General features: G+C 44.1%; 1 protein-coding gene across 6 annotated transcripts in view; it reads right to left on the reverse strand.

Moving 5' to 3' along the window:
• The window catches only part of Mamld1 (mastermind like domain containing 1), a 127,229-nt gene that overhangs the window by 38,916 nt on the left and 60,423 nt on the right, over positions 1–27,890 (reverse strand). For 4 of the 6 annotated variants that reach the window (XM_050123656.1, XM_050123654.1, XM_050123655.1 and 1 more), the window contains 3 exons: positions 22,100–22,258; positions 3,125–5,050; positions 1,082–1,192 (listed from right to left, as the gene is read on the reverse strand). In XM_050123656.1, the coding sequence (XP_049979613.1) occupies positions 1,082–1,192; positions 3,125–5,050; positions 22,100–22,195 (2,133 nt within the window). In that variant the 5' untranslated portion in view covers positions 22,196–22,258. The remainder of the gene's footprint in view (positions 1–1,081; positions 1,193–3,124; positions 5,051–22,099; positions 22,259–27,890) is intronic. The other 2 variants (XM_050123658.1, XM_050123657.1) reach the window with 1 other exon arrangement.

Below are 27,890 nucleotides of genomic sequence, written 5' to 3' on the forward strand. Positions count from 1 at the left end.
AGAATCATGCACTTCCCATCTTTGGGGTTTCCATTTGTTCTTATGTAAGGATACCAAATTTTTCTTCAAATACTAACCTTTTCTTTTTTTGTTTCCCTGGGAAGAGTGACCAGATTGTTTTATGGCCTTACAGTTGTGGGAGAGTGTCCGTGAAAGGGGGAGCTCTTAATGTATTCTGGCTGGAAGAATGCTATGTGACCAGAGGACTGGGGAGGGCTGGAGCAGGGGCATAACAGTGCTGAGAACTTTGGAATGGGGCGCTTACAATGTGAATATGACCCTTTGCCATGTCCATTGAGCCTAGAATGAGAAAACTCTCCAAGGTGCACAAAACCCACAATTCCTAGCAACATCACTATAGAGACAGGGTTGGAGAAGAGCTGCTCACATTCTGTCCTGACCTAGGTCTTGATTTGTAGACCATGTCTTCAAACCCCAGAGGACAGATTTAAGGACTCGGGCCTTAGGCAGTGATGGAAAGTCCTTTTTGTGCTTTATTCAAAGAGCTTTGGATGTTTTATGTCATTTTGTCCTCAGTCAACTACTATTTTCTCATTTTGTGGATGAGGAAATGGATAAGAAGGAAAGGTAAGAACAGAACATTCTGGAGGCAGTGCTTCATTCACAGGAGGATGAGCACGGGCTCTGGAACCAGATGCTTGGCTATCTGATTCGCTGTGTGATTGTGGGCCTCTCTGGTGATTTCCCTGCGCTTTCCTTCTCAACACAGACTGGAATGATAAAACCCTCTTTCTCTGAGGATTAAGACAAGAGGCAGGTGAGAGAAGACCTCCATGCCTGGCCTATGGGTCTATGTCTGGCTGGGAAGATAGCTCATAGTGGAGCTCTCTGTAAGGAGTCTCTGGAGCCATTTCTATGTTTATAATCCTTGTAGGTCATGGTTGCTTGGTTTTTCTCCTAAAAATCTTCTCCAATCCTGCCTTGGTGACCAGCTAGGCATAATTGCCATGACTTTAGTCATTAAGCATTTTCCCCCAAGCCATCTGAGCTGGCTCCACGGCAACACAGTAAGACTCCAAACACACCCCATTGCAGATAAGAACAAAACAAAGTGGCTCACAAGGTTAGATGGTGGCGCATGTCCATGCGTGCTATTGAGAGCGTTCCACTGCTGATGCTGGTGCTCCAACCAGAGAGCCGCAGTAGTCCATGCACAGCGATGGCAACAGCCCTATAATGACATCAAACCACAGTACTCCTGAGCCACAGACAAGGGCTTAGGCCCCCAGCTGGGTTCCCTGTTCTGCTTGCTAGTTCTGTCTTCTTGCCATTCATCCTAGCCACCAGCCACCCTTTTGGGAATTCTTTCTGCTTCATGCACCCCTCAGACAGCCAATTCCATGGTATCAAGTACCGTGCTTGGTTGGACTCCATGATATTTGGATATTCTTTCTAGGAAGTGGTCATGTGTACCCTTGAAGAGGTCACTTTCTGACATGCATTTCTCTCCCCAGGCACTCATAAACATAGTCTCTGACTTCTCTCCAGAACAGAGAGGCCCAGCAGAAAGCGGAAGCACTTGGGACTGTCAGTGCTTCCAGAAGGAATGGAGTCTGAGCTTGAAGAAGCTGCAGAAGTTAGACAGGAGAGAAATGGAAGAGAAAGCCAGGCACAGGAACCAGCAGGGACAAGGCCCAAGAACTCTGGGCACTTTAAGGTTATAGAGTGAAGTGCAAGGCAGAGCCCCAGAGGCTCTGTGTCTGAAGAAGTATGTGGAATCATGTTATGACCCTTGGGAACTTCTGAACAAATGGAAAACATCAGGACATAATTCTATCAAGGTCCCTCTTAGAGTAAATGATGATGATTTATTGGGGGTGCTGGTTAATGGTCAACTGTATCAGCTCATATGAATAACCAATGAATGGAACGATGCATCATGATTGACAGTATTCTAGAGGAGGACTTTGATCCCTGCTTCCTGGTAGCCACACCTTCATGCAATTTCCTGTGGCCAACATTTGATGATGATACCATAGACTATCTTAAAGACTTTCTGACAATCCTCCCTATCCCTAGCTCTATCCATGCATTTAGAAGGCATGCCTTTTTCATCCACTTGGATGAAGCCAACTGCCATATTGTATAATGCTTGCTTAAGAAGATTCTGGCCAAAAACACTTCCTGAAGCCCCTGCAAAGAGCTGCTTCCTATCAACAATGCTATGAGTGAGCATGGCAGAACCTCCTTCCCCATGGGACTTGGAGATAACAGTGACTTTCTGATATATTCTGGGCCAGAAGAACCAGCTAAGCCACGATCACCTGCAGAGCCTGTGAGCCAATATATACATGCGGTTTGGAGTTAACACATTGGGTAAGTGTTTACACAGTGATAGATAATTAATACAGGCAAGGATCAGAGCAAAAACAAGTGGGAACAATGATAGACCTACAGTGAATGATTCAAAAGGCTGTACTTGAAGAGGGGATGTGGAAAAAGTAATCTCAAGAATAGAGATTTTGGAGCAAGATTTCCTGACTTTAAGCTCCTGCTCTGGCCCTTGCAAACTGTGTGACTCTGGGCAAGTCATCGCAACTTTCTGAGCCTCAGTTTCTTCCTTTGCAGAATGGAGGTGACAACAGTCACTGCTTTAGAGGTGGATGTCTTTTCCTTCCAGGACTGGCCTCAGTGTCCAGCACAGTAATGAAAGATACACTGAGCTTGTGCAGTAGAAGGATTCTGGGGCATTTCTAGAAGGCTCAGTGTTCAGTTTAATAGCAAGACAGACAAGCACCAAATGCTTCAGTGTCATTTCCTTACATCCTTCAAAGCATTTGTGCATCCAGGCATGTGGCTCAGTCCAAGGGAAACTGTTCATCTATAGATGTCTGACTTGTCCTGTCTGACTCCTTCCCCTGGCAGATTATGGGTGCAGCTTTCCTTCCAGGAAAGCTGACTAGACTCCAGAGCCATAATTTTGGCCTCATGAACACTGTACTTAACTACACACAATTATTTGACTTACATAGGCTTTTCCAGGGTCAAGTTTGGCCTCCGTGAGGATAATAGCCTGAATTTGCCTCCCAAAGCCAGGTCTGCATAACATATCAAATAGTTCTTATTTCCCAAAGGAGCACCACCAGATAGGAGGTGGTCTTACCTGTCCAGGCAGAGCAGGCATGGAATCAGAGGCCACCATGCGCTGAAAGCGCTGGGGTTGCTGCATTATCTGCTGCAGGAGGAATGAAGACTGGTCAGGTTGTTGTTGTTGGTGGTGGTGCTGTTGCTGCTGCTGCTGTTGCTGCTGCTGATGGTGCTGTTGCTGATGGTGCTGCTGCTGATGGTGCTGCTGCTGATGGTGCTGCTGCTGATGGTGCTGCTGCTGATGGTGCTGCTGCTGCTGCTGCTGGAGTTGCAAGGTGGCGGAGGCAGTAGCAGAAGGAACATGTGCTGGTGTTGCCTGTGGCAGGTAGTGGAACAGGGATGACTGCCTGGAGGAGGCAGGCATGGAGGCCATCTTCTGGGGGCTTGGCTCAGAAACAAAATGCGACAAGGGTTTGGTGTTGCTGAAGATAAAGGGCTCAGGTGCTTCTGGACTGGAACTTGCCAGGCCCTGCTGCATGATCATGCTCAGGGTTTTGTTTTGCTGGCTGCTGGTCATAGGCTTAAAGATGGAATTTGCTTGCTGTTGCTGCTGATGCTGATGCTGCAGTTGATGTTGTTGCTGCTGCTGCTGCTGTTGCTGCTGGCTAAGCAGACTGCTGGTGGGAGTGAGGCTCTTGATCAGAGAGTGTTGTGGAGTGAAGGACTGCTGTGGCAAGCCGGGGCTGGAGAGATTCTCGGGGCGGTAGGGTGGGGATGGTCCTGGGGTGGTGGTAGGCAGAGCAGATAATAGGTTTCCCTGGGGGTTTTTGACAGAAGAGGACACCAGATTGGCAAGAATGGAGCTCTGGGGGCTGAATTGTGGCTTCTGATTGTGAGGCAGAGCTGGGAGCTTCGCTGGAGCATAGGTCAAGGTGGGCCCAAGGGCAGCATTGCTGCTGGGGGCCATGCTGGAGAGTAAGGCATTGGACGAGCTTTGCGCAGCACTCCCAGACAAGCTATTAGACGACATGCAGGGTGCTGTGAAGTTCTGTGGGCTGAATGGTGGTGGCGGCGGCGGCTGTGTTGGTGGTGGCGGCGGCGGCTGTGTTGGTGGTGGATGAGGTGATGGCACGCGTAGGTAAGGTGGGGAGAGGCCTGGAGTAGGCAGATTGGACCAAGTACGGTTGGAACTGTGGTGTTTTGTAGCAGATCCCTGCTTGCTGGCCGCAAGTGCTTTCAGCTGGTGGGCATGATGCCACTGAGGCACAGATAATGGAGGCAAAGTGACAGGGAGCATGGTCTGGGCCTGGTTTTTGACCTGAGCCTGTGCCGTTGAAGAACTGGGTGAGACCATCTGCTTACTGGTGGGAGGAATGGGATAGTTGATCCCTGTAGAGGAGGGCAAGACTGGGAGTGATGTGTCAGTGGCTTGACTGTAGCTAGACGCATACTCCTTGCTGGGCCCAAGGCTCTCCATATGTGGCATCTGAACTGGAAGCTTGGCAGGTGGGTCAAGGGGAGCCTGGGAGTGATGTACAACCACAGGCTCTTCTGGCTTGTTCCCCAGAATCTTCTCAAGGTCAAGATCATTTGAAGAAGGCTCTTGAATTTTGGTTAGTTCCTCCAGAAGATCTTGAAGCTCCTGGTCCACAGCTGGCATATTGTTTTTCTCATAATAAGGAATAGCATGCCCTTTCAGCCCTATGTCTGCAGTCGACGACACCCCAAACGGTGAGCCCATAGCACTGCTATTCATAACATTGCTGTCCAGAGGATTATTCTCAAGAAGTAATGACTGGCCAGCTACACCCAGATCTGCAGAGCTAGGATTCATGGTTAATGTGGGCATCTGCAGTTCTGTAGAAAGAGTAGGGTGGGCACCTGGGCCCATAGAGAAGGTGACATCTTCAAGGCAAGGTCTCTTGATTTTATTAGGGTAGCCCCCGTCAGTCATGCCAGTAAAGTGGAAGTTGTCTCCTTCCTGTCTTCTTTTACTGGTTCCCTGTGTTTACAGGAGAGGAGAGGAGAGGAGAGGAGAGGAGAGGGGGGGGGGGGGGAGAGGGAGAGGGAGAGGGAGAGGGAGAGGGAGAGAGAGAGAATATGAATTTAACAAAAGCTTTGACATATTAAAGTTAATGCTAAGAAGCCACAGATAAAACAGATCTCTCAGTTTAAAGTTACACTTGTCAAAAATCATAAAATTACAGTCTATTTTTAGAAGCATGTTTTTTGTTTCTTTGTTGGTGTGTCTCATTTAAACAGTCTTGCTACATTTCAAATAAAGCAATATGCTGTCTGTATACTTAGCAGGACTGAAAGTCACACAAAGGGTATTCTTTGTGCACTTACAAGGGGAGTTCAGGGACTATGCTGAAGTCACTAAAGAAACTTGCTGCCAAAGGCAGGCACTCAAGAGCAAACTAGAACTAGCTGAACAATTTCAATTCCTACCAATCTACAGGTAACCCAGTTTTGAAAAAGACAAACCATAGAATAGACAACAAAGTTCTAGGTTGCCTCACTCTCTGGCTTAAATGAATCAGGGTGTGTTGATAAAATAGAATGTACCAGTGTCAGAGAAATGCAAAGGAACTGCCTGAGGTATATGTTTAGGGGAAAGTGCATGATTTAGAACAGCCACTGTGGTCATTATTCTATTTAGTTCACACCCACATACTCTTTCCACACGCACACATTTGCACTGCTTATGCACATACAAAAATAATTTGGACGAACCAATACTCAGTCTTTTAGAGTGGTCACCTAAGGAATGACTGGCAATTTGCTTTCTATTCTCTAAATTTCTGTATTGTTTGTTTTTAATGAGAAAAACTTGCAATAAAAGAAAACCTCAAGTATAAAGTTATTTAAATAAGGAATTCTTCTGTGCAGATGCATCCTTGCATTGGGGAGATATCAAACAACAGGAAGAGGCCCTACTGTGGGTTCGGCACCCTGTGAGAGCTGCCCATTTTATATAAAAACAGTCTTCAGGAGCAAAGCAACACTTTGTTTCCCTGTTTCCGATTCTTACCCATGATTCAGTCACATTAATAACCCTTAGTTGTCTGCCAGTAGGGAAAGGGAAAGGAAGTGGAGGCACCTATGTGAGAATAAGGCTAAGATGCTGATTCTGGCCACCCCTCATCTGCTAGTAGACTAAGGTCATGGCTCTCATGGCCAAGTGAACATCAAAGTAACACCCCCCACCCCAGCTGTGTGGCTAAGGCCTTCCTGTACATCAGAATCACTTAGAACTGTCCGGATTGCCAGATCTCGCTTAAGAAGTAACTTAGTTTAATAGAGGGTGGGGCCCAGGGAGTGGACAGAAGCAGCATGGCATATGTCCCTAGTCATCAGGTAGATACAGAGAGGTCTTAGCCTTGTCATGTAGACTCCCTGAGCCCATTTTATCATGTGAGAAATGATGAGAAAGAGTTCTTAGGTCCTGCTACTGCTCTCTTGACTGGAATAGGCAGACTGTTTGCTAAATGCAGGGCCTCAAAGGACTGTGACATTCCTAATATAGATCTGGAAGAGCCCTGGAAATTCACTGTCTTCCAGTAACAATAGCTACCCCTCAGGAAGCAGGTAGGACCTGCCTTGTATTGCCTGTCTAGTGGGTCAAGGCTGGATCAAGGTTGAGAAGCAACGACCATCCGGCTGTCTCTCAGTCTATTGTCTTCATTCATCCAGACAGTAGAACACTGCATCATCTTCAGAAAAGGCCCTGACTACCTGGAATAAGATGACTCACACACATCCTTGACTTTTCTGAAATGCTCATGGTTCAAACAAGGGCATAAGACCTGTTGCCAAATTCACTTGGGACTGAATACTACAGGTTGGGCAGGAATGGTTGGGTAGAAGAAGAGGCCTAGCCAGTCTTACGTGCCCAATTTCCTATCAAGGAGCCTGGCTGATGTTTAGAAGCCATAGTGTTCTCAAGCTGTTCAGGAAGCAGTTCACTAAGTGTTTGACCCGCGGCAAATAAAGTAAATAACTAATAAACAGCAGCTGAGTGAACCAATGGGCAGATGAACCCAAACGACTTGGCACATTGTGGATTTGGCAACTCCTTCAGTCTCTTATGGGCATCCAAACAAACAAGTCCCTCAAATTCCAAACAGAATATTCAATCTTCTGTCGAAAAATCCAAAGAAATCTGATAGGCTTAAAATAGAAATGTCTAAAATGAATCAACAGATGTTCATATAGTGTAGATCTTCATGACCATCCTCTTGCTGGGAACCCTGGTTAGCAAGAGTTGGGTCCGCTGTTCTATTTCATGGTGGCACGAAGTACACAACAGTCTTAATAGCAGTGAAATATATATACAAGTTAAGAAGGCAGGCAGATGGTGGGATGAAGTGGAGGGGAGGGGAAATGAAACTTTAAGCCTGGAATCCTGGCCAAGTGGGCCTCTGCAATGCACTGGCAGGACTCCTAGAGCTTTTATTTAGTCATTGGCCTTCCATGAAGCTGTTCAGAATAAGGTGTCAAGGACTGGGGAGCCAGGCATTACTCCTGGACTCTAACACTAACATAAGTGAGAATGTGTGTGCAGCCATCAAGCACATCTATGCCAATTGTCCCTACTCTCTTCTATCTGTGTACTCATTAACAAAACAGATCACAGGATACCTCATTGGGGTGCCAGAAGGCATCTCATGCTGCTTAGATCTGATTTGTTAAGTCCACAGCCAGGCAACCGCTGGTGCTCATCACAGGGTACACTGAGGGGTATCTAATTCAGAGGCATCTCCTCTTGGCTTTCCTCAGGCATGTCTCCTGGGCACTCCCCAACTAGGCTGCTGTTTTGGTGGAGGAGCAGCCATAGAATCTGCTGAGATTTTGCTTGTCAATACAATCACCCTTTGTTAGAGGCTGTGCAGCTCTGTGTTTGGGATTCCGTGTTAAGAGCTTTCAACATTTAGATAAGTGGCATCAATGACAAGGAAAAACAGCTGTATTGCCTGGGGCATCCCATTGCTTCTGCTCTCACTGAACATTGGGTAGGTTAAGGTATGATAATCCATTATTTTGTGTATGTCTAGGTATACATGTGTGCATATTAGGACCGGGCTTATAGGAAGGGAGAACTTAGAGCAAATACCTGGATAAGTACAGATGCACAAATAAATATCCATGCATATACTATTCATTTCTATGCTTAAGCATGTATCAATTGCATGCTGGTTTTGAGCAAAATATCCCCATAAACTGATGCTGAAATTTCTGTAGGACAAAGATTTTCAGCTTTCTCATATTTGCAAGACAAGCAGCTCTAGAGAATCGTGGTTAGTTAGGACAGGTAAGAGTCTATGGGTGCTAATTGGCTTACAAGAAAGGACCCCAATATCTGTTGCTAGATGGTCTAGAGCAAGAATCTTGACCTAAACATAGGCGCCTACTTCCAACTTAGAGGACAGGACATTTCTGCTTTGGGGGATGAGGGCAGGATGATTAGGCAGATGGTCTCAGAGTAGCAGTGGCTGGCCGTCATAAACAGTTCAGACCAGTGCAGCAGGGAGATGCTGCTATACACTGAGTCCGTGTACGATTCTGAAAAGGCCTCTAGCTGCTGTGGGGCCCTCTACTCTCCACAGTGCTTCAGCACAGGACTCAGTTGAATGATGTGAACTGTGTGGAGCCCTTTGACTATTCCACCTTTTGCTACTGAGAACATGTGACTGAGGTGCAGCCAGGTTGCATGGCCAAGGAACCAAGAAAATATCCCTTTGCTTCAGTACTTCAAAGAGGCAGGAGAACATGGAAGGCATCAGAAGGTGAGGGAAAGGGCTCTAACACGTTCCTGGGCAATGCTTACAAATAACAGGAGGCACTCCATCTGCACAGTAATGGGACTAGTGGGAGACACCCTTAGGCAGTAATTCTTAGACATCTTGCAAGCCTGTGGAGTTCACACAAACCTAGGCTGGTAAGTTGTCAAATTCCATCATTGTGCTTAAATGTTTCTATGCTGCTCTGGGCTGTGACAGATTCTGTCTCGAGTTTTCCACATCTCCCCTTGGGATATCACTCATACACCAGCCAAGCAGACTGGCCCTATCTTTATGCCACAGAGCTCTCCTGAGGCTTCCTATTAGGCTGATCAGCGTTTGGCTGATGGGTGGTATCAGATCTCTCCCTTTCCCTTTCCCCTAGTCCATTTTCTCATGATCACCATCTCATTGGCTTGCTCTCCTGATGCAATGGTGGACTCCCAGGCAATGGGGGACACCATATTCATACTGGTAATATGATTGGGAATGAGATTGGTGGGGAATCCCCTGGACTGAGACTTGGTCGTCTGTGTATGGTTTGGGGAAGATTCCTAGTGCATTTCAGAGACTCAACACCTGTCAAAGGCAGGCTGAAGCAGCATAGATCTATCATCAATTTGAGAGTCACTATAGAAATATTAAGTGCCAGCTTGCCTTTAGTTAGGGTAGCTGTGGAGAAACCATGGACCTTATGTAGGGTAGCTCTAAAACTCTGGCTGTGAGTAGGTGAACATGGATGCACCAACTCCTCTTAAGCCATGATCTGGCAGCCTTCCGTGTGCTGGCAGCCTAGCAGCTATTAAATTATATTGCTTGTACACTAGAACCCTTGAGTTACATCTCCCCCAGTTCTCAAAGGTTGACCCCAACATCAGGTGCTCTTCTCAGAAAATTCATTTGACTTGAGCTATTGGAGCAAATTCTTTAGCTGGGCAGAGGCATAGCACACTTACTGCATAAGCCCACTTTAGCCTCTAAAGACCTGGAGAGATATTGAACTCAGATAGATTTAGATACAGACTTTGGAACTCTAATTCCATCAAAGCAGAGCCTTGGAGGGGACACAAGATCAGGAACAATGGTCAATCTAGAAGACTTTCCTTCTTCTTAGAAATTGTGAAATTGACATAGGATGCAATTTATTTTTTAAAAAGAGTCTTATAGGCTGAAACTATGAGTCTGGGCTAGACTTGAAGTCATGATAATCCTCTTGCCTCAGCCTTCTGAGGGCTAGGATTGATTATAAGTCTGAGTCACCACACCGGGCTGAAATGAACTTTTACTGAAGTGTACCCTTCTGTGGTGTTTAGTCCGTTCAGGATGCTGGTCAATCATTACCATCATCTAGTCCCACAATTCTTCCCTTAGCCCAGATGGAGACATTGTAACCATTAAGCTGAGCTTCTCCTAGCTTCAGGCCCCATAACCACTCATTTTTCTGTCTTTCTAGGCTTAGCTATTTTCAATATTTCACAGAAATGGAACTATAAAAATGCAGCCTTTTGTATATGATTTCTGTCCCTGAGCATGTTTTCTAGGTTCATCTATGTTGTGGCATCCATCAATACTTAATTTGTTAATGGGTGAATAATGTCATTGTATGGTTGGAGTATATTTTTTTCTATCCATTCACTGAACAGCAGATATTTGTGTTGTTTCTATCTTTTGGCATATTTTAATTTTTCCTTATTCTTGAGAATTTCATACATGTATACAATGAAATAGTGCACCTGCCTTCCCAAATCCACTTCCAACTCCCCACATATCCTCCTCCTAACTTCATGTACTTAAAAAATCCCACTAAGTCCAGTTAGTGTTGCCTATACGTGCATGGTTGTGGGGCTATCCCCAGGATAATGGGAAACCAATTGGCGGCCACATTCTCCAGAAAGAAGGACTCTCCCTTCCCCAGCAGCCACTTACTTCCAACAGCTACTCAATGTGTGGTAAGGCCAGGAGAGCACCTACCTGTCTAAAGTGGAGTTGTACAGAAACCTTAGCTTCTGTAAGTTCATGAGTGTGATAGCCATGCCGTATTGAGAAGACAACATGTCGCACCACTCCTGCTGTGAACACTTAAGTACACATTTTATTGCAAGTCTACTTTTTGTTTGGGGGAAGTGAAATGGCTGGGTCATAGGATAATTCCTGTGCCTAGCTTTCTGAAGACCCAAAAACTGTTCTTTCACAATCGAGGTTCTCTTAGAAACATCTACCACTTCCGCTCTATGGGAAGACTGCAGGGAGGGCTCTGTCAACTTCCAGACTGGGCAAGAGGAACCTCTGTAGCTCTTTATGGATGATGGTTTTTGTACATAGAGGCAAGCACTGCCCCACTAAACTACATTGGCTGCCTTCTGTATTTTCTGTAGAGAAATGACTATCTGCTCTAGCGCCTGGTACCTGGCACCATATGTGGCCCTTGCAAGGACCAGAGGTGAATACAGGCAGTACATTTTCCATCTTGAAGCCAAGTGAAGACACCCAGAAGCCCCTGCATGCCATGCTAACTTCTAGAAGATGCAGAAGGCCCAGGAAATGCACTGAGTGGAAAACTGATTCTGTGCTTTCTCAAGATGCAGGATCCTTTCTGACCTAAAACTGCAACTTGAGAAAAGTTGGCAAAGTTTAGACTTTTATGGCAGGGTTTGAGAAAACGCACATGTTACCGTGACTTGTGTTGGGTGGGACATGACAGTCTCATCCCAGACAGAATGACCTATCTAGCCTGGACTGTATTTGCCTCAAGATAAAAAGGCCCTAAAGGCCTTGTCCTCCAGAAGCTAGTTGTGCCTCATCCGCTATAACTCCATATCCCAAGCCCTATGGCCTGGCCTCCTTACAGCATAGCTCTGTGTCTGGAAACAGGCACGAAGGCAAGACCATCATGTAGTCCTCAGCTACTTAAGCACCTGGGAAATCCCTGTGGAACCATTTCTTGGAAGAACACAGCCAGAAGAAGCAATCGGTGTATCTAAGTCAGGTGTGGTGCTATACATGTGTAACCTTAGCATAAGCAGGAGTGTCACAAAGTAGAGGTTAGCCTGGGTTAACAGAGGGTTCAAGGCCAGAAAACAGTGAGACCCTGTCTTAGAAAACGCACAAAAAGCAAAACAACTATAACTAATATGTCAGAGACAGAGAGGAAAGGAGAAGAAAGGAGAGGAGACAAAGATAGAGGAGGCAGAGAGAGACATGCATACATACACACAGAGAGGGGAGAGAGAGAGTCAGACAAAAAGACAGAGACAGAGAGAAAAGAAGGAATCTGGAATAGGCAGATCCTGGTTTTGAGAGATTGAGGAATCTATGTTTGCAAATGAGCACCCCATCAGCAGACAGGACCTATACAGATTCTTAAGACACTGGGCTTTTTCTAGGCCTTTATAACCAAGACTTGGTGTTACCAATGACAGGCCTCAGTGGTCAGTGTGTTTTCTTAATCATGGTCCTTGGCTTCTAAAAACAAGTCTAGCATGTAAGCAGGGCTCTGCTTAGGATATCACTTTTGCTCCTGGGTAAAAAGAGCCTCAGAGAGGCCAAGAAACTTCAAGTCATATAGTTAGTGAATGGCCAAGGATATGGTGGCATTCAAGACTCTGGTCTATAGGCCAGTGCCAGAATGTTAAGAACCTAGTCATCCATGGTGGTAAACATTCGAACACCTCAGCAGTAAGCCGGCCTTTCTCAGCTGAACTCGGAACTTATTCTGGGCACTGAGGGAATTACAAGTCATTTCAGCTTTGTATACCAAGAGGCTAAATCCTGCTTCTCTGTGTTGGTTATGTGTTTTCATTTCCCTATAGGGACTGTCATACTTTCTAAATCACACTTAAAAGGGGGTAGAGCAGATAGTGATGGCCTCAGAGAAGAAGTTCCTTCTTCACACAAAGGGAGTTTAGCTCATAAGGATTTGCTGTACCTCCTGGGTCCAACCACTTGATTACAAAGCCCCCTATGTGGCCTCAGGGGCCATGGAGGCTTTGCTGCGCATCTGTGTAAACTGCCAGATACTCTTTGCATATTAAAGCATTGCCGAAAAAAATGGATGGTCTTGTGACAAAGACTCTGAATGTTAAATTCCAATTGCAGAACTCAGCAATGTGAAGTGCTAGGGGGTCTGGAGAGAGGCTCTGACCCCTTAGTGTTTTCCTACCTACAAAATGGGAGCATGAGGCTACCATACAAATTTCCTTTAAGGGTTCTGTAAACTTGGACATGTAAAGTCAGCATAGTGCCTGGCATGGTGTAGACACCAAATAAATATTATCTCTCTTTTCAAGCCTGAAAATTCAAACACATTCTTGGTGGTCCTAAAATAGCTGTTAACATGGTTTCCTTAGCAGCATTTGCCATTCAAGGCAGATCTCCTTTAGTTGTTAGCTATGCTCCCAAACAGCTGTGTGCAAGGCTAACTTTTGTAAACCAAATCATAATAACATGCGGCAGGAATTTGCCATTGAAAGAAAATCCTCAGTGCATCCTTTTATGAAGTGAAAGCTCCTTCATTTAAACTTATTTTTTAAAGACTGTGCATTTGAGGCTATTACACAGTCTTGTAATGAATTCTAATTCAGTTTTTACCACAAACATTGTTCTGTAGCCCCAAGGACAGAGTAAACAAGAGTAAGTTATATGAAAATAATTTTAAAACACGTACATGTATTTATTTCAGTATAAGTGGTGTGTCTATGATTATATAATGGAAAGAACCCCCCCTCCCCTCTCATGTGTGTGGTATCAGAGGGAAGGGAGAGAAAGGGGCAGAAAGAGAGGTGGTAGGGTGATAATGATGGCATGGAGAATTGATAGAGGTGGTGACAGTGATCGTGATGTCATCAATGTTGAATGTGGTAAAAGAGTAGCAAAGGTGACAGATAACTAACTACCCAGTGGTTACGGTGGCAATGATTACAGTGGGACCGATGCTGTTAATGGGAGCAGAGGTGGTGGGGATGTTGGTGGTAGAACAGATAAGGAAGTAGCAGAGGTGATGGTGGCTGTGGTGGGAACGAGGCACCAGGGGTAGATGATAGAAATGCCATTGAACGTGGTGTTGCACACAGTGATGGTTCCCAGAAAGAGGGTGATCTTGTAAAGTATTTCCTTTTTGTAACACTCTAAGAAGCTCCCACTGAATGGCCCAGAGGAATGGAGATTTAGAGATAGATAGATAGATAGATAGATAGATAGATAGAGATAGAGAGATTATATAGGTTCTCACTCTATAGCCCTGGGTGACCCGAACTCACTATGTAGCCTAGGCTAGCACTGAACTCATAGTGATTCTCCTGACTCAGTCTCCTTCCTGAGTGGTGACAGGCCTAAGCCACCATGCCTGGCTCCTGAATTCCTTATAAACAGAAAAAAATCTAAACACTGACTCTTTGGGGGGAAGCACAGCATATTTTTATTTGTCAGTATATTGCCAATAATGTAATTTGCTGTCAGTTGTAAGTGCAGGTAAGGGAAGGTGCATAAATCCTTTACACGCCATATGGTCATTAAAAAGAGTATGGTGCATAGGGAGCTGCTGTATGTTTTGCTGTGTAAAGTCATGTATTCAAAAAGTAAGTGTGGGTGCTGGTGTTTGGGAAATTACTTCCTGCAGCTATTTTATATAGGCCAAGTTAATTGTTCTCAATCTTAAAGGCATAACTTGAGGGAGGAAGGGAGGGGGGAACATGTTTGCCTGAGAGTCATATATATGGGCAGGCCTAACGCTAGTGAGCATCAGCACCTGAAGTTTATTACAGAAGAAGAGGCCGCTAAAGAGAGCTCCAGCCACCAAAGAGATAAGGCTTCCAACAGTCCCAGGCAGGGCTGATTGGGGATTCAGTACTGACATTCCCACAAGAATGAGTCCAAGTTGGACAGACAAGAAGCAGAGTCAGGGATCTGGAGTTCTAGGGGTAGGTCACAAACCACATTAGCAGTAAGAACAAGATCAGAAGTCTTCACAAGACTCAAATACGGTAGTTTGGCAGAGTGCTGGGGTGGGTTAGCTCCTCATTTAAGTGAAGGTCAAGTGTAGGAAGCAGGCTACAGTAGTGGGGCACAGAACTCCAGGCAGGAGGGCAACAGTCTGGCAGGCCCCGGGGGAAAGGCTTTTGGCCTGCTTCGGGGACTAGCAGGCGGTACTGGGTCTGGCAAGCAGTGAGCTGGGAAGTAGCCATGAGCTCTCCTGGGGCTTCACAGGCCATGGGAAGGGGCTTGGGCTCTGTTTTGTTCATACCGGGAAGCCATTATGGGGAAAGGTGAAGCAGAGGAAAGATCAACTCGATGTTTGTGAAAGCTCTCTCTGGCTGCTCATGGGAGGGGAAATAAATGTCATGGGAAGGAAAAGGAACATGGGACCTAGAGCACAGGGCTGGGATCAACTAGGACAAAGGAGGAGAAGGTGAAGACATGGCCAAGCAAAAGGCCTGTGACTGTACCTCCAGTGGGTACTGAAGGTATCATTTACTTATTAGGGAAAACAATGGGCTCTGGAAAAATGAGCCACACACCCAGTGCCATGGGTCATCATTTACAGACACTGGCAAAGCCCAAATAGGCACTAGCTGAAACTGTTACGGCCATGCGGTGCTTGTCACTGCATCTGTGTGGCAAACTGTATACTAAAGGCTAGGCAGGGCTCTGCGCCAATAGGACTATTTACTAAGACAGCCTGTGGGCTACATGTGGTCCCAGCGCCCCGTTTACCAAGACCCGACCTGGCGCATGGGTTGAAGTCTTTCCCTTGGGAAATACCATATTTCCAAAGTCCCTTCCTCACACAGCAGGACACCATGTGGTACAGGCCTACTGTCCATGAGGGAGCAGAAAGGCTTTACTATTTCAATCATAATGAAGGCTGAGTAAGCATTGCTACACTATGCAATCTATGCAGCAGTCCCAAATGCTATACTTCACCAGCACTAACGACACTTATTGCACAACTGTTGGCAAGGACTCTGGCTGCAGTGGAGGAGGGAATAACAGTCCCTCCTGGATTCCTTTGGGCCTTGCTCTCTCAGACTTTGTACACAGTTGGGCAATTTGAATTTTTTTTTCAAAGCATCTCTCTTTGGCCTTCAAGGGTCTTTATGACAATATGACTTCACCCCTTTACCTTCTCCCAATGGCTCGGACCAACCTGGAGGCTGCTGCACTGGCTGTAAATTTTTTACCTCTATGACATGTCTCTGAAAGCTAGAATTGTTTCCCCCCCACCTTGTATCCCTAAAATACCTGGCTTCTGTGAAGAACTCAGCTGATACCTGCAGGTTGGAAATGCTCTCTGTGGAAAATGTCATTCTGCAAATTATCTGTCTTCTTCTGTTCCTGATGGAAGGAAGGCCTCAAGACAACCACTTCTCAGAAACCAGTAAGTGCAGCAGCTGGCCCAGTGATGTCTGCTCCTACTATGTACGAGGTGCTTAGCAGCAGTGCAGGGGCAGAAGACCAAGAAGTCTCAGGCACAAGGCTGGATGGAACCAAATTTCCCTGGGAAGACAAGGCATGCAAAACAGCTCTGCCTAGGGAATTGAGAGGCTATGGAGCCTGTGACACTGAGAGGCAAGCCTGTGTTGAGGGCCATGGGGTTAAAAGATCGGTAAAAAAAACAAAAGAAGCAGCTGGGCTTGGGCCTCAGGTTTGAGTGTCTGTGGTGGTAAAATCCTGGCCTGTGGTTCATATTTCCGTTTCTCATGTTGATGTCTTAGGGACGTCCATATGTGAGAAGGACAGACATGGGCAGGATAGGGGGTGTAATGCATTAATCTACATTGCTCACAGAAACCAAATTCTGTAGCCCAGACTTGAGAAGCCTGTGTTCTATCAGAAGTTTGGAACACAGTACCTCAATGGCAGCCTCTGACTCACATCTTTACCTAAAAAGACACACACATCAAGTTCTCCAGCTGAGGGTGTAAAGCAAGAGGACTGAGTGTGCCTATAATATTTGGGGGTGCCATAGTCCCACATCCCTAAGATAAGGCCCCAGGGTTTCACATTACCAAGAAGGGAGTGAAATCTGGTTCTCAGTGTTGCCTGGAGTGATTCACTTCCAGACACCTGTTATCTTGGGCCTGAAGTCACGGAATCTGCAGGGAGGGGCTGGGTAGGAATTCAGGCAAGGCCATTGTCTGCTCCACGTGCCTGTGAAAGCCAGCTGCCAAACGGAGCTCCCTACCCAGTATTTTCCCCTACTAACGGGCTGATTTGCAGGTCACTGAGTTTCTCAGCTGAGCTACCTAGTCGGGACCCAGATGCCAAGCCCAGTGGTGTCCCCCAAGCTCAGAATTGCTCTGTCCTTGCCAAAGAGAGCAGTTTGCAGGCAAAGCCTGTGCCTGGCTTCCCTCCCTGGTTGGGTGTCAGTAACAGGAAAAGGGCCCTATCTGCAGAAGAGGAGAAGGGGGCAGGGTGGGCAAAGGGAACGAACAGCTGCGTGCTCCATGGGGAGGATCCCCAAAATAGCAAGGCACATGCGCACTGCAGGCCTTGACCCAGAATGCTCAGGGTTGCACTGTAAATCCAGCTCTCCTCTGTGCAATGGGGCTGCTGCTGAGACCACAGCCATCCTTAGGGGTCCTCTGTATTCCAAACAGAGCTCCAAGGACACATTGTTCCTTGCCTTTCTGGTGGAAAAAAATAATTTTGAGCCAATGCCAACTTTTGATTGTTAAAAAGGTGCCAAGAACAGCCATAGCCTGTGTGCTGTAGGACACGACCACATCCCTGTCTTATGCATCATAATCTTAGAGACCCTGAAGTAGACAAGGAGCTCACTTCACCATTGTGGCAACTGGGGCCCCAAGGCTCATGTTAAGAACTCAGTAAGTAGTTGTTGGGTCTGCTCCGAGGCAACATCTGGGTCTCCACAGTGCAACCAACATACATAGGATTCTCTCTCTTGAGGCCAGACTTTCACCTGTAGCAGGCCTACAGCCTACATGAAGTAGAGAATACTGGCAAAGACACCAACCGTTGAACCTCGAGATTTCAGCGTCACTTCAATTCTCCACACGCCTTCCCATACAACTCCAAAGCAGCCTGGTTTGCTGCCAGGCTGGAAGTAGAAAGGGAATGAGAGAAAGATGCTGGCTGCTCTTCACCTGTTATGCCACTGGGCTGAAAGCACCAGGACACCTGGAATTCGCTTCTGTCCACTGCTCTTTTCTGAGACTCCAGGGCTGAGTGTATATATTGGAGCCTCTAACCTAGGCATAGGAAACAGAGTCGCTCCACCTGGTCTCAAACTTAAACAGAGAATAGACTTGCTCTCAGTGAGGGAAGATTACAACCCTGGATCCCAGAATCTAGCCTAGAGCTATGCATGTCCAAGGGATTGTGGCAGGAGGCCAGACATAGACAGGCCCTTCTAAATCATATCAGTGCTCTCAAAATTCAAGATGAAGGGGACTTGTTCCAGGTTATTCCACTAGTCACAGCTTTGAAACTCTGAGATCTCCTTCGTGAGTTTAGTACTTTGTGTGCAAAGGAAAGAGATGAGCTCCAAGGTCCATGGGCATAGACCTTGACCTGGATTCCACACCACAGAGGAGTTGAAAAGAGCGCCTCCTACTGGGTATTCTTAAAGAAATGGGTCAGCTGAAACTGGGGACACTACTATCTGAGTCATCCAAAAGCTCCACATACTCTTCATGGGGTGGGGGTATGTGCTCTTTTTCCAGAATGCAGTTCCTCACTTTCAATGAGAGGTGAGGAGACAGACTTGGCTGGGTTTGGACCATTCTGTAGGACAGAGCACACTGCCTTTAGGACGGCCTATTCAGTGTGGATGTAGCTCCCCACCCTCTCACTTGTTTTTCTCTACAAGGTACTGGCTTCCTCAGACCTTAGTATTTTTTACATAAAGAAAGTGATAAGAACATCCTCTCTTTCAGGCAAAGAGTAGTTGGCAAGCTTATAAGGGATACTGGGCATGCCAACTTATTGTAACCTATAGAGTTATTTAGTAACATTGAGGCGCTGAACACAGATGATGAACAGAGTGTACATGCCCTTTTCTTCCCCAAATTTAGAGACCTTAACTTCCCCATTTTTTTTATTATACTTAGGGAGTTTATGGTATTTCTTTTGGCAGTAATGGGGACTGAAAGTGGAGTTTGGGGCATGCTGCAAAAGCACTGTGCCCACTGGGCTAGAGCCCCAGGCCAACTCCTCCACTTTGCTTAGAAAGTGCTGGAAAAATGGAATAGGTGGTGACAGGGGCATAAATGATACGTGACTCTGTAGGCTCTGGAGCCTCAATGCCTTCGAGCCTTTTGATCAGCCTACTGGATCTGTAGAAGGAGTCCAGTCTTAACTTCAAAGGAAAGGACGTGATGTTCCACACGCCGACGCCGTCTACTAACCTTGGCCACATGGGCAAGCATTGCCAGAGGAAACCTCTTTTTTTTTGGGCCACAGCAGTCATTAAGTGATCCTGGTACAAGATGAACAATGAGGCTGAAAAGGAACCTGAATCACTACATTTCTTTACAATGCACTCAGCATTTTGGGTTTAGAAACAGGCTTTCCATCTAAGGAGCAGCAGGGTACAGCACAAGAAAAAGGGCCCTGAAATCTGCCTGTTAATAGGTCTGTGACTTGGCTCAAGGTGCTTAGCTTCTCTGCACCTCAGTTTCCTTAGGGTAATCAGGAGAGGGCTCCCCAAATGCTAAGCAAAGTACTGCCATCTAGTCAATGCTGAACTCAAGGTAATTGTTCTTGCACTTGGTTTGTCTGAATTGTGTTTTTTTTTCTATAGGGCAGTGGATGAACACTGCAGTTATTTAGGAGCAGGTGTAAGGCTAGAACCCCAGGCTCTTGGGCCCTGGCTTGAGGCTAAAAATATTGGTCACTTCAAGTTCCCTTCTTTCTTTACAGGATCTCTCAATTGTTCATATGAAAATTCCAGAGAAATTAAAATGCTCTCCTCTAGTGGCACAGCCTGTAATCCCAGCACTCAGTAGATTGAGTCAGGAGGGTCATTACTTTCAGGTCAGTCTCGGCTACAGGATGAACGATTCTGTCTCTATGTAAACAAATCTCTCCTGTCAGACTGATAGAAGTTTATTTTATGATTTTAATGTGATACACTCTTTTTTTTCTGTTAGGTTGGTTTTCAACTCAACAAAAAGAAACCAATTAAGGTTACTCCCCAGAGCAGATTTCTGTGTTCAGAAGGCTTTCGGACTGAAGTCAGGTGGCACAAACAATGAGCTCCCAGACTCATGTTGTTTCTTGGGACCAGAGAGCAGTATTAACCCTGGATGTCATTAAGTCTCAGAAAGACAGCAACAATGGAAACCTTTGAAATCCAGCTAAGGCCACACGTGGCAGCGCAAGGCTGGTTACTGCTAAGTACAGCCTTCTTCCATGATGGTTTGAATTCTTACAGAAACTTCTTTGAACAGCAGGTCTTCTTGTTGTTTCTGAACACCCAAGGATACGCTGCTATTAATCTGTCAATTTCGGAATCTTACTTTTCTAATAGCCTGCTGTTCAGATCGCCAGCATCTGCCCCAAAGCTGGAAGCTAACACTGGACACCTTCCTGAAGCTACAGGGATTGATTGGCCACTAAAACCCAGCTGCTCTCTCAGCACACCAAGAGCTGCCTGGATGCTTACAGATGCGAGCAACAGTGCTTACCAGGCACTGGGTAGTGGGCTCTTTCAGCACCATCCGTTCTGGTGACCACATGTGTCTTCCAAGACAGATGCAGTTTCATCTGGGAAGAAGGCTCAGCTGATGGAGCTGTCTTCATAAACTCGGGTAGGTATATTTTTGGACCCCTTCAATTGGGGCAAATCACTGGTCTTCTACGTCAGCTTGGCACTTTAAAAATAGCCAGGCCACTCTGAGCCAAGGACAGAGAATGAGGTGTGCCATGGAGGAAGAAGAGCTGATCGTGATTAAGTGTAAGGTGTGACTCTAAAGCAATGAATGTGCATTTTTTGGTAAGGCTTACAAAGGGTTCAAGCAGTCATTTGCCATGAGAACCCAAGCCGGAAAATGGCATTAGCAGTGGTAGCTGCTCTTCAGTGGAAACTGCTCCGAGGACCCACTCCCAAGACAGCCATCCCTATACATATGGAAACAAAAGTGCCACTCACTTACCAGACACACTTTAGTTTTACAAAGTGTCTGAACAGTAAGTGAGGAACAGGGAAATCTCCTTCCTGTACCTATAGCCCACCCACATTTATGCCTAGGTTTTGGCCCAAGTAAGTGGAAAATAAAGAATTTAAAATCAAGCCTAAACTGGGGACATGCTAGGTGCTTTCCTTTGTAGACTCAGATGTTGACCAACAAAGAGCAGTCCGGAACATAAAGGGTGGTTACAACGGATGTTAGAGACTCTCTTCTGGGAATGTGTCAACTGGTGACTGGCAGGTCATAAACAGGTCACACTGGCCAACCAATCTATTTGTCTCTGGCCATCCCATGTGACTGCCCATTCCTGTGAAGGTTGTGGTACTCCAGTCACCGGAGTTTTTTAGAAGGTTATGCACTTGACTTAATAGCGTCTCCTCAACACATTGTTGACAATGAAAGGAAAAAAGAGAAATATGATTCAATCACTCACACCTGTACACAGAACAAAATCCCTAAAATGAACAAAGCAGATTGCCCTGGGAACTGGGGAAGATAAGTCTCCCAGTTCTGTGAAATGACATTACCTCAGAGCTCAGGGCTCCCAGGTCCGTGAGCAGGAAGGAAACAGACCCATGGCTCTATAGGAACCATTTCCCCTCTGCTCTATTACTTTCAGAGATTAAGCAAGCCACTCCTCTGTGGGCGAATACCCCGAGATAACAGCCATTGTGTGTGCTGCAGCGCCTGCTAACCTAATCTTGGTAGAGTGGTGATGGTGTAGGCACCGGCTGTCAGACTCCAGCAACCAGAGGCTCTCATACTCCCTACTGTCAAGCTTTCCCTTAGAACTACCACTGGAATCCCCAATACTAAGCCTCAGACACTTGGGCCATGGCTGAATTCCTAGAGAAGGAAGCACAAATGTGACAAGTGACTTTGAGAAAAGATATTAGGGTTGGACAGTTAAATAGGAACCCTTTCCTTTGCCCAATTTCTTAGTATTTTTATTATAGAAACCCACAGGGGCAGGGGTAGGTCTTTTTGATTCAAGTCCCTTATATGTTCAGTTAGTCTCCAATACCAAATATGCAGAAAGAATTTCAACAACACATCTCATGTTCAAATGTAAGGTTAGAAACATTCAACACCCCCCCCCCACATAGCCCATTTTCTGACCGATTCCTGGATCCTTCTGTGCTCCTGACGATTTCCCGCCATGTTGAAATGCGGCAGCATGCTCTCGAGTATGAGTCGACTTTTCCAGTCATCCATTGTTTGACCTGGAATTTTATTCTTGACTCTCCAAGGCGTTTTCCAAACGACCTAGACACAGAGCTTAAGGAGACAAAAAGTATACTCTCTTTCAGACATGATGATGAGACTTTCAACTCTGAAGGCAGGTTTGTGTAGTATCTGCTTCATTCATCTTTTTGTCTCTTTCCACCATGCCACCCTCATAGGCCACCTCCCGCCACTCCGCCCCCGGAATGAGGAATACTTCTGTGAGCCACTTGCCCAGGATAAAATGGCCATCCATGCCATGAGATAGATAAGCTGTACTAGAAAACAGAGGAGCAGGTGGAGGAGGAGCTTGATGAGACTAAAAGAGCACTGGAATACAGTTGGGCAAAGGGAGTCCTAGTTCTGGCTTTGATTTTGTGTGGGACTCAGGGAGGGCTCTCTTATTTTTTGAGATAGTTCATTTCAGTGACAGACTCAAATTGATGGCTTAGAGCCCTTGCAACTCTGGCCACATTAGTACCCAGCCAAGTGATCAGACCAACAATTCCAATCACAATTGACACCGGGAAAGAAGGAATGGATGCGGAAAGGGGCTCCAGACAGCCTGGTGCATCACTTGACAGGGAACCAAAGGAGCTACTCCAGCACATTCTGCAGGCTGGATGAACAGACATGCAAACCCAGGAAAAGCTCTTTTCTGTTTTCCACAAACTACATGTGAGATAAAAACTGTGTTAAGGTATTCAAATACGGGGTTAGCTTTCGTTGCTATAATCTTTCTTGCCTATATCGTACCAGGCACCACAATCTTGATTTTATAAAAGTCAGAAAACCACTTCCCCCCATTTTCCCACTGAGTGAAAACAACTCCTTTGTCATGTTATATAAAACACACATCAGAGGATTCTGAAGATAGAGAGAATATAAATTGACGAGGAACCTTGGAATCTAATGAGTAACACTGATGAGTTCCCTGGGATTTCTTTTGCTTCAAATATTCTACTAAATTTAGAGCCAAAGAAACCAGCAACCTCAAAAGCCAACGGGCACAAACAAAAGCTCTCCATCAGAGGCTTGCTTTCAGGACCAGGAAAGAGCCCTTTGAGACAGAAAAGCTTAACCCAAGCCATTCTAATCTAGCTAGGTAACAGAAAAGACACTGTAGTGTCACGCCATTCCACCACCCAAGACCAAGGAGGGGAGTCTACTGTACCCCTACTTGGCAGCAATGAGACACTTCTGTCAACCCCACAGGAACGCTGGTAGGAGATGTCTGGTGTGGACTTGGATACATCAGGCTTGCCTAGCAGTAATGAGGGGTCCCAGCCTACTTTACATCAAAGAAGCTGTCTAGGTTACTTGGACTTCTATATTACCAGGTAAAAGAAAGATGCTATCCTTCTTTCCTGCCAGACCAATCAAAACAAAAGATTTAAATAAAAGCCAGTTTTAAAATATTAAAAATATCCTGATTTTAGTAAAAAGACAGCTATTCCAAGACCAAAAGGTCTAAAGCTTAATGAAAAAACAATTATTAATTGAAATGTCACCAAGATGATACAAATATTACAATTACCTGACTAGAATTTTAAAATAGCAGTTATGTAAATGGCTTCTCTTAAGAGATACAATAATGCTTTCAACAAAGTGGCAATCTCAGGAAATTGAAATATTAGAACCAGGAACCACAGTGACCTAGATAACCTTGGTGAATGGGACCAAAAGCAGAAGGAAACAGTCAATTTCTTGTACCCTTTGTAGCCCAACTTCTGCAATGTGAAGCCAAAGACTGGGAAAGAATGACAGAAAAATGACACACTACCTATGGGAGACATTAATTTCAATGATGGCAAGTATTTGCTCAGAAGCCATGGAAGTCTGAAGAAAATAATGTAACGATTCTCAAATGTAGGGTTGTGGGGGAGAGCTTCAACACAAAATCTTATTGGAAATGTTTCAGCTGTGGAAGGGGAATCTCGACAATCTTAGATGGAGGGAAACCAAGGGAATTTATCAACAACACATGTCTACTAAGATAATAATTAAAGGGAGTTCTCCACTGAAGAAGAAACGATGTATTGGCAAAGAAGAAAGAACAATAGAAAGAGAAAAACAATATGATTAAATAAAATAGATTTTCCTCCATGCTTAAATTTCATAAATTATGTTGATTGTTGAATTACCAATTATAACATTTTCTAATATATTTATAAATATGTATGAAAGAAATATTTAACACAATTACATTATAAACAGAAGTAAAAGGGTAGAGAGAAATGCAGGGTTTTCTACTTTTAAAGGTAGTAAAATGTTGACACTAGTTGTACGTTCATTTTAACACACACAGACAGGAGTATTGAGGGCAACTACCACAAAAAGACAGAGTAAAAACACTATACATGAATCAAATATTATTCTAAATATTACTCAAGTAATGCATAGGCATAGAAAGTTAGTAAAAAGAAAAATTGGGGGAAAATTTTATGGGGAACTGAAAGAAAACATATAAATGGGTAGAAAACCCCACTAATAGCAGCAGATATATTAAACAATGGCCTAAGAGTTTGGCAAATAAGATAAAAAAGATAACCTAATGATATAGTAGTTCAAGATGTTTTCTCAAATATAATAATTTAAGGAGATTAATGGCATTGGAATTTTGATTTGAGATGATTGCACTGAGCCAGTAGATTGCTCTGGGTAAGATGATCTTTCCAGAATATTAACACTTCGATCCCATGAGCATGGGATGACTTTCCATCTTTCAGTGTAAATTTCTTTCTTTAGTGTCATAAAATTCCCATTATAAAGATTTTTAATTTTCTTAGTCAGGCTTGTTTCCAAATACTTTGGGTGGCTATCGTGAATGAGATTATTTCCCTTTATTTTTCAGTCTGTTTGTCATTGGTATACAGGAAGGTTGTTGGGCTTTGTGGGCCAATTTTGTATCTTGCCACTTGGCTCAAATTAATTATCTCTAAGAGTACTTTTTGTGGAGTCTTTGGTGTCTCTTATATATAGAATCATCATCTGCAAATAGGGATACCTTGCTTTCTTTCCCTGTTTGTATCCTTTTTATTCCCTTCTCTTGTCATGTTATTCTGACTATGACTTCAAGTACTATATTAATAGACGGAGAGAGTGTGACACCTTTCCTTATTTCTGTTCATAGTAAGAACTCTTTTTAGGTTTTTCTCCATTTAGCATGATGTTAGCAATAGGCTTGTTGTATATAGCCTGTATTATACTGGGGAATGCTTCCTCCATCTCTTGCCTCTCCATGACTTGTCATTAAAGGATGTTGGGGTTTGTTCACAAATTTTTCTGTGTCTACTGAGATGCCCATGTGAGTTATCTTTTGTCCATTTAATGATATATGTATGTTGAATCATCCCTGAGTTGATTGAATAAAGCAGGTTAGTCATGATGAATGATTTTTTTATGTGATTTTTAATTCAGTTTGCCAGTATTGTATTGGAAAATTTTTGTATCTTTATTTATCAGGAAAATCAGTCTGTAATTTTATCTTATTTTATTTTATTTTTATGCAGTGACTTGATTTGGATATCATCAGGGGACTGCTAGTTTTGTTAAATAAAAGACAGGATGCCTTTTTTTCTATTTTATGGGGTAATCTAAGTAATTTTTAAAAATTCTGGTAGCATTCTTTTATGAATCAATCTGTTTCTGAGCTGTATTTTTTTTAGTTGGGAGGCTTTTTATTACTGTTTTAGTCTTATCACTGATTATAGATGCTTAAATTATTTATTTAATTTTAGTTTAATTTTGATATGTCATAGGACATCTTTATTAGTTGCCCCATTCCAGGTTCAGGGAATATCATGGAAGAGGCAGAAATACTATAAGACCCAGAGGATGGAGAAAGGGGATATAAAGCTGTTTTCTGGACATGACACGACTATCATATTTTTGAACACATAGCAGCTATTGTTACATGCACAAGACAATATAAGGTCAGTCCAGGTCAATTTTTGGCATAGACAGGGGCAAGTGATCTTCAACTCCATGCTATACTGAGGAGTTATTGACAGTAGATAGTTGTTGGGGAGCAAGAACCACTCTTTTGTGAGGAAGTGGCCACTGATATACTACCTATACTCAAGTGGATGACACCACTCTCCTGCACATATGGGCAGCACCAAGATAAGAAGGTGGGAATGCGACATATTAGGGGAATATGAAGGGAAGCTGGAAAAGGGAAATGGGGAATGGATTTGATCATAATTATTGTATACATGTGTGAAACTTTAAAGAATAAAGAAAAACTATTATAGAAGGAAATAAATTATGTGAACAATAAATGAGATCAAGACTATTCCAGTAATATTAGATAAGCTAGATTTTAGGGCAAAAAATTATTGAGAATGGAGTGGAGAAAGACATTACATAATGATAAAGACATCAATAATAAAAGACGTCTTCTAAACAAGTGAGCTGAAAATATAGGATATACAAGTGAACTAAAAAATGATCTACAAAAATTTAGAAGGATTGAAACAATACATGGTACTTTCTGTGACTACAATGGAATCAAACTAGAAAATAATAAAAGAAAAAGAGATAAAAATTTCAACCTTAGAAACAAAAGTTCTAGCTTTAAAAATTGTGTCAAAATTCTGAAGCAAATAAATATGTTGACTATGACTATGAATGCAAATGAGCAAAGTTGTTCCAAGAGCATCAAATGTTTGCATTAGAAGCGAGGGCATAATTGAAGCTCTCAAAGCACTTTGAAAAGGAAAATAGAAACTCAAAAGCAAGCAGAAGGAAATGATAAAAATTAAAATAAATGATACTGAAAAGAAAAACAATAGAGATAAACCCAATGGGAAAAGCTGTATTTGACAAAGTAAGTTATTAAACCTGAAAACTAAAAATTATGACGAATGAAAAAGGAGTGGTTACTACACACCCTGTAGATAAGGAAAACACATTAAATTTGGAAATTTTAAAGAAATGGAGCAATTTTTCTAAAGGACACGTGACCAAAGGAATTGAAATTGTTAAAATTCCTGACATGAAAGTTCAAAAGGGCTGGAATGTGCCTTAGTGATAGACAGCTTGTCTAGCATGTAGGAAGCTCTGGTTTGAATCCATCCTCCACCCCCAGTATGGCAAAAGGAAGCCTCTAGGCACAGATAGTCTTAAATGATGAATGATCTTTTTGGTGTGATTGAATTTAATTTGCCAGCAATTTGTTGAGAATGTTGGCAACCATGTCTATGAGGAGGTTGAGCCTGCAATCTTCTTTTCTGTGTGGTGTTAAGAGAAGCATTAGTATCACCTATATGAGCATGACCTCTTTCAGGGAACATTCATTGACACCAAAGACAACAACTGTCCAGACAGAAAATTACAGAGCAATGTATAGAGAAAAATTCTAAACAACATTTTAGTCACTTGGAAAAGAAACTATCCATCACAAGCTAGCTTGGGCCCTTGTTTGCTTGGGGTATATAATGCTAGGTCGGTATTCATCAGTCCATGGGTTTTATCCACTACAGTAGTGGGTACTATCAAAATCATATGATTCGAACAACATTTTGAATGCTCTAAGTAGCACTGTATGGATATTTCTGCCTTTGGAAAACATTTAGTGACAATACCAGATTCTAGAAAGGTTGTGGAGGAAGTACAATTACTCATCCATGCCTTGAAATTGGGCAGCTTCTATTTATTTATTTATTATTTATTTATTTATTTA

Source organism: Alexandromys fortis, unplaced genomic scaffold (assembly GCF_014885135.2).
Source record: "Alexandromys fortis isolate MF-2015 unplaced genomic scaffold, M_Fortis_MF-2015_v1.1 scaffold_206, whole genome shotgun sequence".
In the NCBI taxonomy this organism is placed as follows: domain Eukaryota; kingdom Metazoa; phylum Chordata; class Mammalia; order Rodentia; family Cricetidae; genus Alexandromys; species Alexandromys fortis.